General features: G+C 38.0%; 1 protein-coding gene across 1 annotated transcript in view; it reads right to left on the bottom strand.

Moving 5' to 3' along the window:
• Positions 1 to 7777: 7777 nt before the first annotated feature.
• Positions 7778 to 11116, bottom strand: part of adisspb (adipose secreted signaling protein b) — a 28263-nt gene continuing 24924 nt past the window's right edge. The window contains exon 6 of the mRNA XM_027284859.1: positions 7778 to 9795. Within this exon, the coding sequence (XP_027140660.1) occupies positions 9695 to 9795 (101 nt within the window). The 3' untranslated portion in view covers positions 7778 to 9694. The remainder of the gene's footprint in view (positions 9796 to 11116) is intronic.

Here is an 11116-nt window from a genome sequence, read left to right as displayed (position 1 = left end):
AGCAGATCTATGGAGGAGCGGGGAGGTGCCACAAACACACACACACACACACACACACAGAAGCTCACCCACGTAGAAATAAAGTGAGAGGCGGTGCACAAGAAGAAGAAGAAGAAGAAGAAGAAGAAGAAGAAGAAGAAGCTCACAGTTCACAAAGCCAGGGAAGAAAGTTTCTCCTGGGTTGTCCAAAAAAAAAAAGAAAGAAAGCAGCAGCCTGGTCCTGCAGCCCCCCGGTCACATCGAGCGCGTCTGCGGATCCTTGATTGAGAGTTGTTGGTGGTGCTGAGATGGCCACAGAAAAAAAAAAGAAAAGAAAGGGGGGTCGGTGGTCTTCTGCTTTTGGAGAGCCCACAAGAAAAGATGTCTGCAGGAGGGGAGGGGGGACTGTCGGGGAAATGGTCACATTTGCGCACAGAGAGAAGTCTGGAGCACTCTGTGTCAGTTTGGATCAAATTTGCGCACAGAGCTGAAACATCACGTCTTGGAGCTGGAGGGGCGGCGCGCACAGCCCTGGCCCCGACACTAACACCGGAGAGAGATGTCGGTGTGTGCTGGATAACATTTGTGGTGACACGGTTACACTTTACGGAGAAGGCTGAACACCACACGTCTACGTCATTTCCTGGACACGCAGGGTCGTCGCCGATTGGTCCGACGGTTCAGAGAGCACGTTTTTTGACAAGAGGAGGATGAGCGGGCGCTGCAGACCGGGATCAGGCGCAGGAGGAGCCGAGAGATGATGAGGGCTGTGCGCGCTTTGGCGCTCTTGGAAACAGCCAGAAAACAAAAACAAAACAAAAAGAAACTCTGACTCTGACATTTTCTTTTTGTTTCTAGCAGTGGATGAACCTCTGACCCAGTGAGGTAAATTAAAACACATCACTCAACCAAAGACTTTCTGAGAGAAAAAGGAAGTTTACATGCCAAACACGGGCCCATGTATGGAGGCCAATGTATGTCTCCACACAAACAGACAGTCTGCGGTCATATTTAAGTCTTTTTACTCACAATCTTCCATTTGAATCTGTTTTTAAATAGTGTAGTGTCTCCAAAAACTCATTCTTGGTGATTTCTTCTGGAAATAAATGCAACATTAAACATTTTTATGCTGAATAATCTTTTTATTCGGTTCTATAAGTCGCCTGATTTTGATTAAAAACCAACAAATTTGAGTCTGAACACTTTTTTTTTTAGCACACATACCTGATTAACATGTGGCCGTGTTGAAACATTATTGTTGTGGTGTCATTTCTAATTATAAAGTGTGATTATTCCACAATGCATCTCAGTAATAATTTAAATGAAGTGATGAATAACTTTTTGAAGTATTCTACCCAGCGTAGCGTTTAAATGAAACATTTTAATTCAAATTATTATTATATGTTTCACCGTAAATCAACTTAAATGCTGTTCACACTAACGTCTGATGATAAATAGTTATAATAAGGTTTCCATATTCAGGCTCTGATTCAAACTTTGATTTTTAAACGTGTGTTTATATACTGTAGTACATTAGTATCTATGTATAGTGATACTTCACCAATATTTCCACATTTACACAATGCATAGAACACAAACATATATATATTTTTATACTATTTTGTTATATTTTATTTATATCATGCAGTTTTACTTAAAGTTTAAATGTATTTTATTTATTGATCTTACTGTTAATGCCTAATCTGACACACGTTAACCCACATTTAGAATTAGTTTGAATGACTTCTTCATTAAAATGCCTCAAAATAAACTAAAATTCAGTTTTTCTCATCTGAATCAGAGTGTGTGTTCAAGTCAATATGTCAAATTTGTTATTCGGGAGCTGTAAAAATATATTTTTTTATTCTTCTTGACTTCTTTCTGTCATAAGGAAACCTAAAATTCAGGCTCTGAAGCCAGTTCATGTTTATGAGCAGAAACCGAGCAGTGTTATCTTTTACAGACTCTGTTTCTCATCAACTGCATGAAGCACTCTGTCATTAAAACCAAGTGTTTGTGTTTAGGAGTCTGTATAAATGAAGGTGACCTGCCTCCATCAGTCTACACGCTCTTACACTCGTCCGCCTGGTGACCGATGAGAAGAAAATTCAGTTTTTCTGTTCAACTGAAACACTATCATGAGCACAGAACATCGCCTGTGTAATCTCAGCAGAGCCCGAGACACAATCTACATTACAACATAATCCAATTTTTTAAAAAAAGCCTGAAGATGATCAGATAGTTGAACCTGGAATAAGTTATCAGATTCAACAGGTGTTCCTGTTACTTTGTGCACACACACACACACACACACACACACACACACACACACGTCTTGTTTTATGAATTGTCGCTGCACTCCTACAGAAGCTAAGCGAGCTGTTAACACATAATCAGAGAGAAGCACTGCATGGAAAAAGAGGAGCGTAAACGGAGGCTACTATGTGTCATTTACTGTATGCATGCACAGCAAACACCACCTCCTCCTCCGCCTCCTCCACCTCCTCACAGGCGGCTCAGGATTGATGTTGATGTTGCAGCCTGTAGTTTGTTGTGATTGTGAGATAATTTCGAACTGAAACACGGGGAGGAATTTCCTCTTTACAGGTGAGACGTCTTTGAAAACACTGCAGCGAGGCGACGAAGAAGCGAGGGAGGAGGGGGATAGGAAAAGGTGTTTTTTTTTTTTTTGGAGCCGGATTATATAATTATAGTTTTGCTGTGTGTGTGTGTGTGTGTTTTTTCTTATTTTTCTTATCCGAGGCCGTAATTACTGCTCACAGCCATGGGTCGTTACTCCTTTCAGCTGGCCTAATCTCACAGAGGATGAATAGAAACTGTCAATCAGACGCTGCACTCAGCAGCGAGACAAGAGGGGACTGATTGCTGCTGCTGTGTGACACACACACACACACACACACACACACACACACACACACACACACACACACACACACACACACACACACACACACTTCTTCCTCCTTCTCTGCTGCAGTGTTTTCAGCCTCTCTGTCTCCTGATGCTGCAAAACCTCCAAAAAAAAATTTAAAGTTCATCTTTTTTTTTTATTTTTTTTTGATGACCGCTCAGCTTGATTTCAGTCTTTAGGAGCATTAAGAAAAATAATCAATGTGTCGTTCTGTGATTAGACTGACACCTCCTCTGATACAGAAAACTACCTGAAAATATGTATAGATATAGATTCTTGCTTCTTGGCAGCCTGAGGCAGAAAATAAGATGAAATAAATACGTAAAGTTTAGATCAGATTGATTTTTTTACACTCAAGTTTTGTCAGTGTTGAGCTTCTATATGTCGTCGCCTGTAGTGAGTATTTCCATTTTCTGCTACTTTATACTCCTCCCTGCTGCATTTCAGAGGATAACATTGAGCTTTTTTTACCATGTATTCATGTGTTTGTGGTCCATACACAAATATACACGGAGTAAGATCTATATAAAATAACACGAGGAATATAAAATAGTTTAAAAGAAGACTGGAGTTAGATGTTTACATGACACGTACATATTCATTAATATGTTTGCTCTGTAAATAACTTATAAAGAGTACAGATGCAGCATTTACAGTAACTTCTACTTGAGTATTTCCATTTTCTGCTACTTTACACTGCATTTTAAAGGACAGTGTTGTAGTTTTTACCATGTATTTATGCTACAGATGTCCACACGAGCATATGTCTATATACAGTGCTTAGTTATTAAAGGGGGAAAAAGAAATAAGGAATATAAAATAGTTTAAAAGAAGACTGGACTTAGATATTCAGATTACACCATATTCATTAATATACTGCGTGTTTTCAAGTGCTTGCTTACAATATTATTAATATTATTGTATAGAAGGAGTTTTTACAGCTACTTCTACTCGAGTATTTTCATTTTGTATGTACTTTTTTTTACCATGTGTTCATGTGTTTATAGATCAGAGGATGTTTAATTCACACAAATATGGTGAATAAATGACATATATAATATAATATATATAAAATGTTTTTAAAGATGACTTGAGTTAGATGTTTACATCACACCATATTGACAAGTGCTTGCTCATGGTGGGCATTGTTGAGTCTCTGTGAATAATACTATAACGATCACAGTCTGTGTGATCATTATAAGATAATTTGTTATGATTCGGTGCTATATAAATAAAAATTGATTTGTGTTGAAATAAAAAATGATGCATGCTAAATTACCCAACAGTTCATGATGTTTAAATGTTACATGCATCGACTCTTCTGCTACTTTTTAAGCTTTATTTGACTGAAACAATATTTTAAAGGCAGCAGGATTTTGCATGGAGCTCAACTATCACTGAGTTGAAGGAACTTGAGCTGTAGTTTTCTTTAAAGTCAGCAGTAGGGGAGATGAATTTACTTTAGATAACTTTAGATAAGTTCTGATCTGTCTGCTGTTTCCAGTAGAATAATGTTATTATTATGTAATTTATTATGGTGAGCTTTCAGCCTGAAACCAATCTGCAATCTGCGTCCTTGATATGTTGTTTCTATATCATGATGATGAGGAAACCAAATCATATTTCTGCTCCAGACTTCATTAAGTCGCATATGTCCTGCCACATGATACTGATGCCTCTAAACAGAGTAAAAACACACATCTACTCTGTGCCTGCGAATGCCCACAGGCCAGAAGGAGGAAAAAAAAATGTTTATTTGCACCATGCACCGACTGCCTCATCCTGCTCCCTCCTCCCTTTGTCCTAAACTCTACTCTGTGTGTGCGACTGTGCCTCGTGGAGATGAATCTGATCAATCAGATCAATCAACAGAGATTACTGTAATCCCAGAGGTCAGAGGGAGGGCACCGGGCCACTCAGAGTTCACACATCCCGCACAAGCTTCAGACAAATCTGTGCAGGAATGGCAAACATTTGGCCGCATGAAACTGAGATTTTTAAATCGAGATTCAAGAATTAGAGTTCAGAACAGTGAGTGCAGCTTCTGTTTGATCACAGCTGATGTATTTAGATATTTAACCCTCTACCTGAAGCAGAAATGCTATTTTAAGTGTATATTTTTAATAAAATGTCACATATAAGCATTTGTAGGATGTGTGATTATTACAATAAGTTGAAGGAAGCGCGCTGCGAGCCGTCTGGAAGCCGCCTCAGTGCGTAAAGTGGACGCAGACGCGCTGAAGGTTTATTATTATTTTTTATTTGAGGGCTGATGCTGCAGGATGCAGGTGCTTTGTTGAAATAAAACCTTTGGAATGAGGAGCGGGAGAGAATGTGGCGCAGGGTGGAGGTAAAATGTGCGCAGGAGTGTGATGGACACTCAGCTTTACGCAGCGTTTATTGCGAGTTTATTAACGGACAGACTGGTCTCATCTTTATGATCAAACATCAGCGACTGAAGTCCAGTCAGAATTTAAAATACATATTTATCAAAGAGTTTTTGTTCTCGACTCTCAGGTCATAAACTTGACTGAACTTTTGTTTACAGGCTGTTGCACGCAACGATTTTTTATTTTATTTTTTGTCATGTAGTCAAACTAAGAAATAATGTTGCGCGTTACAGGCGCAAATTATCTGGTAAATACAGTAAATCACAGAGGGCACGTGAGCAAATATTTGCAAAAATAAATAATTAATTAATAATAAAATAAAGTAAAAGCCTGCAGAAACTTTTCGTTCAACCGAATGTCTAAAAAACTCTAAAGAATGTCACTTCATTTGAATAAAATTTGGGTTATTTTCAAAAATCTATGAATCATCATAGATACTTTAATTATTAGTAGTTACTGAGTGCTGCTTAAAACTTGTTGTTGAATTCATATTTACTGGCAGTGAAGTCAGTGAACTTATAACTTACATAAATGCTGATAAAAATATTTTGTTGCACACTTTCAAATAATAAATATAGATATAACACGAGATGAAATGAAATAAAGTAATGTAAAGATGTTTAACTGGGCGCATTTTAAAGTCTAAAGTTTAAAAATTAAATATTATATAAATATTAAATATAAAAAAAACATTTCTCAGCATTAAAGGGACAAACTGTAAAATATGGTCGAGATTAAAGATTGAATAATATTCTGCCTGCAGAGCTCAAAGATGTTAGATATTTCTCACCGATACATGAACAAGTTCATATTAACGCACATGAACACCAATACTAGCACTATTAACTAGAATAAAACTAATTAAACATGTTTTTTTTTCTCCTGCTCTGCTCTGAAATATACTCAAATAAAATCACACACCCGGGAACAGAAACATTCTTTGGATGTGCGTAAAAACTGAGCCGGTGTGAAAAAGGACCGAGTTAAACATGTTTCTTCATCTTTTCATACAAACTGAGACCTCCGCAGCTCCGCATCACTATCAGCCTCTTGTAGAATAAAAATAAAAATAAAAATAAAGTTACAGACTCCTCTGGTCACAAAGCTGGACTCTCCTGAGCTCTGTTAGTTTGTGTCTCATGAAGCAGCAGCGTGGCTGTTTTGTCTGGATTCAGCTGCAGGACGCAAACTGTCCTGAGAGAGCAGAGCCAAACATCTCTGAACTCTTCAAACTTTCTTCTTTCAGTTCCTCATGTTAATATCTTCCCCTAATATCAAAATCAAAAAATCAAACTTTTAACATCAAATGTAAATGAAAAGGCGTAAAGTGTTCAGTGTTTGTGTTGGAGTCTATTTGTGGCAGCAGTTTAAGATTGGTTATATAATGGCTGGAAATGTGCCAGATATTTAAAATCGCTGCAGTCTTATTGTTGCAGATTGACAGGGTGTAAATAAAGTTTTAATTCAAGAGTTTTTGAAGGTATTAGAAGTTCAGCACAAGCTCACATACAACCCAACGCCCCCTAATGTCTTTAAATATTCACATTTATCTTTATAATGTTGAATTTCTACTTCCCATCACACAGACTGGTTAGTCTGCCCTCTCCTGACAGCCAGCAGTGAAAAAAAAAGTTTATTTAACTGTTTAAGAGAAGTTTGCTTTCTATCAGTGTTTGTGATTTATTGGTCATAAAGCTGACAGCTTCCTATGAGAGTCACTGTGCTGTAATCATGCTGGACGTCCAAAAAAATCATTTTGTTTTAAAATCTACACGGCAAACCTAAACCAAACATGTTTATATGACCCTCCATATGTCTGCAATGCAATTATTCATAGCTAATATTAGTTTAGTCTTGGTAATTCAGAAAAATATTTAAAAAAATTATGCAACCCAGTCTCTAAAAGTATAAAACAGCAAAGGAATCCACACAGAAATCCAGGAATTAGAATATAACTCTTTAAAAAATATCAATTAATTTGTGGCAAGCTAAAGATTTTGTGTGTAATTTCAAATATTCTTTTATTTTAAGTTAAATTTCTGACTTGCACATAAAAACTAAAACACAAGGAAAAAGTTACTTGTTAGAACCTGAGTCAATAAAATGTCGACAGAAGTGTTGTTGAGTCTTAAAACTACTTGGTGAGTGTTGAAAACAGGTCTATTTTCACACTCCTGAACCGGATTTTGGTTTCTTTACACACTAGTTTAGTTCAGTATACAATATATAGCTCAATATGCATAGGCAGTATGTTTCCAATAAGTTAAAATGAGTTGAAATTAATCAAAATCCCAGAAAAGACGTTCACATTCACCTGAAATGTTGATGTCAATATTTCAAAAAGGAAAATCGAGCGTCCAGAAATGTTTCTCAGTCTCCCGGAGCCTCGAGAAAAGAGATTTGGTCATCAGAGCAGCGACGTAGACTGCCACCAAGTGTCCCTGCGCTGAACTGACAGAAGGAGAAGTAGCAAAACTTACACACATTTCTTTTTATTGAATATACTGGACATTAAAAAATAAAAATCACACTCACGGGGGAGCAAATATATCAACAAATTAACTGCTACATTCTTCAAACAGTAACCTACTGAGCACTTCAGAGAAGAAACAAACCAGACTTTGACCTATACTACACGCAAGCAAACATCAAATCAGTCGATTTTTTAATTTGCACTACACCAACAGCTTGTGGTCACTTTATGCAGAGAAGTTTCACACAGAATCGTTTCCTTTAAGGCTGATGTATTCGACAAAAACAAAAGAAAAGAGGAGATATTATAGGGACAGTGCCAGGGCCAGATCATGGCACTTTCTCTGTGAGCACAAATGTAAATGAAGCAGTGCTGACGGAGTGATTGTGCCCGTCAGCAAGCAGATGGAAGAAGTGGGATTGAAACACTGGAAAGACCTCAAACAAGCAGCTGTTATACTGAATCTGTGTGGTGTGCTCCAAAACTGGTTTGTCGTGTAGCTACAGTATGTGACAGGATGGTTAAACATGGAGTTGGTACAATGAAAGGCACTTGTGTCGCATGTGTGTTCTGAAGGCGTTGTAAATCCAAACCAAAGAAACAATTCCTTCCCAAACTCTTTCTTAAAAAGAAGAAATCAAGCCAAAGTACGCTCATGCAAGATTATTTTCAATAATGGTTATTTTCTTGATTAGTAGATTGGTCAAAAATACTGAAAAGATATTTGTCACAAGTGTTTAAACGTCTTTGTCAGATCAGAAGTCCAAAAAAATCCACATAAATTATTAACATTGACAAAGTTATAAAACAAAGACGTGCAGAAAATCCTCACATTTGCAAAGCTGGTGCCAGAAAATGGTGATTTCAACTAATCCATTATCAGAATAGCTGCAGATTAAGTTATTTGTTTAACCGACCAATTGTTTCATCTCCATCCATACAGTACACAGCACATGTGCTTAAATCTGGGATTGTTTAAATTCTGTGAGAAGTGGCAAAACATTAAAAAAAAGATGTTTGCAGCTCGACAACGAAGAAGTTTGGTGGCAGAAAAATGTTTCCGAGATCCTAAAACTCAGATTTCGGTGTCAGTTCCTCGCAATAAAAAGACAAAGCTCTTCTTTCTATACGCACTATTTGACACAAATGTTTAATAATCATACAGGGAGATCCAACTGGAACATTATTACTTCTGCTGCAGCTGCTTTCCACACATACGCCTATATATAATATATATACGTTCACACGTGTTGTTTGGGATTTCCTGGGAAGAAGAACTTCAGTAGTAGTGAGTTACAATTCATGAAATAGTTGGATTTTTCCTTTAGATGTAGAACCCTGAGCACGCTGGAGGACATATATCAGCCTGCAGCGCCCCCTGATGGTTAAACAGCGACATTACATGCATTGCAGCATTGCTAATCTTTCTCCCTGAAACGTGCAGATTCCTTTATTCCTTCTTTAAAAGGTCAGTTTTATAATCTACTTAAATAATTAAATAATAAAAGAGCCCTTGTTTACTCCATCACCTATAATAAATCCACGTTGGATACAGTTTGTACATCAGGGGGAAGAGTGAACCGGCGCACAAGAGGTCGTGAAAAGGAGCTGGACTGATTCAAAGAGTGCTGCTGCCCTCTAGAGGTTCATTAAGGAAAACACAACTACAGGGTGGATGAGGAGAGATGGTGGAGCTGCAGAAAGATGGAGCAAATGTACAAACTGTCAATGCTGTCAATGTGGTCAATCCAAAAACCGAACACTTGAATCACACTGGAGGCTTCAAACACTGTACACTTTTTCTATTTGGGAGAATGGCTGCTGTGTATGTGTGTGTGTGTGTGTGTTGTGTTTATTAAGTGTATGTCAGTAAGTATGTGTGTACTTCAGGGAGGAAAGAAAGCAGAAGCTTTAAAGCTTTTAGTCAAATCCCTGCCAGTCGCTCTGCTCGGAGTCGTACTCCAACTCGACACCGATACAGCGAACTCCCTCCAGCAGCATCGGCGTACCGTGGTGACGATCTGTGACAAGTGACAAAGAGAGAAAGAGGGGAATAAATGATGTTGGTTCTGATGTTTCAGGCAAAGTGCATCTGCGGTTTTTATCTAGAAGCGTTAGTTCTGGTTTAACAGACTTTACAGGCTCGACTTCTGAAGATGTTTCCAGGATACAACCTGCACCTGCTGAGATGAAGCCACACTGTATTAAAACTTTGATTCCAGTCTAGTCCACCGTCTTTTAAACAGTTTTTAATATCTGTAACGAAGACCAGGAATCACACTAACTCCTGGAGAGTCTGATACCTTGGCTTTTTTGTACTTGCAGGCAGAGTTGTAGCAGTCCGAATCAATTGGTCTTGGTCTCGATTCTGGTCTCAAGGTGACTTTTTCAAGGTCTCCTTCTTGTCTTGGAATCAACTGCATTTTTACTGGGTCTTGTCTTGATTTTATTTCAACACAGTGTCCAATAGAAAACACACAGTAGTCAGTAAATTTTGCGATGTAATGCTTACTAAGATGGCTGGGACTGCGCCTCACCCAAAGCAATGTGGAAAAATATTAACTACATATGTAGGCTATGTACTGTCTGGTCTTGGTCTCGACTAAGTCTTGCCCTGCCCTTGGTCTTGACTTGGTCTCAATCCCTCAAAGTCTCGGTCATGATATGGTCTCGGTTAAAGTGAATAAATGAAGACTAAACTGTACAGGTGGAAACAAATGATAGTTCTGTCTTGACTGAACCAAACGCAAACTTCCATACAGTGCTCGGTGAAAGAACTGAAGTTTAAATTAAAATTTCTATTTTATAAACAAGATTTCTTTTAATGTAAAAAAAGAAATCTGTGACATTGTGGGGCCACAAGTGTTCGTACAGAAGTTGTGAAGATGGTTAGGATACTCTGAATTACAGAAAGTTAGAAAAACCCAATGCTTTTTAAATGCATTTTGAAAGACCTGGAGACTAAAAGTTGGGGTGTTGATGCTTAAATAGATTTTTTTGGATTCACGGCTTGTACAATTTTTGTTTTTCTGGGATGTTTAATGTTGTTATACTGTTTTTTGTTTTGTATCTGTTTCAATTCATGTGTTCTTAGTTTGTGCTGCCGCCTGTCTTGACGAGGACTCCGCTGAAAAAGAGATTTGTAATCTCAGTGGGACCTTTCCTGGTTAAATAAATAAAACCACGTTACTCCTTCAAGATAAAAAGCTCACAGTCAAATATCAGTCCCAAACTGCAAGAACATAAACCATGCAGTGGGAGAAAGAACCGACTGAGACGCTTTGTTTAAGGCAGCACTTCCCCCTCAGACCCCCTCCTCTATGGAAGTATCTGCTTTCATGC

This window comes from Larimichthys crocea, chromosome I, assembly GCF_000972845.2.
Source record: "Larimichthys crocea isolate SSNF chromosome I, L_crocea_2.0, whole genome shotgun sequence".
Taxonomy (NCBI): Eukaryota; Metazoa; Chordata; class Actinopteri; family Sciaenidae; genus Larimichthys; species Larimichthys crocea.
Note: the sequence above shows the minus strand (reverse complement) of the source record. Positions and strands in the feature narration are given on the sequence as shown.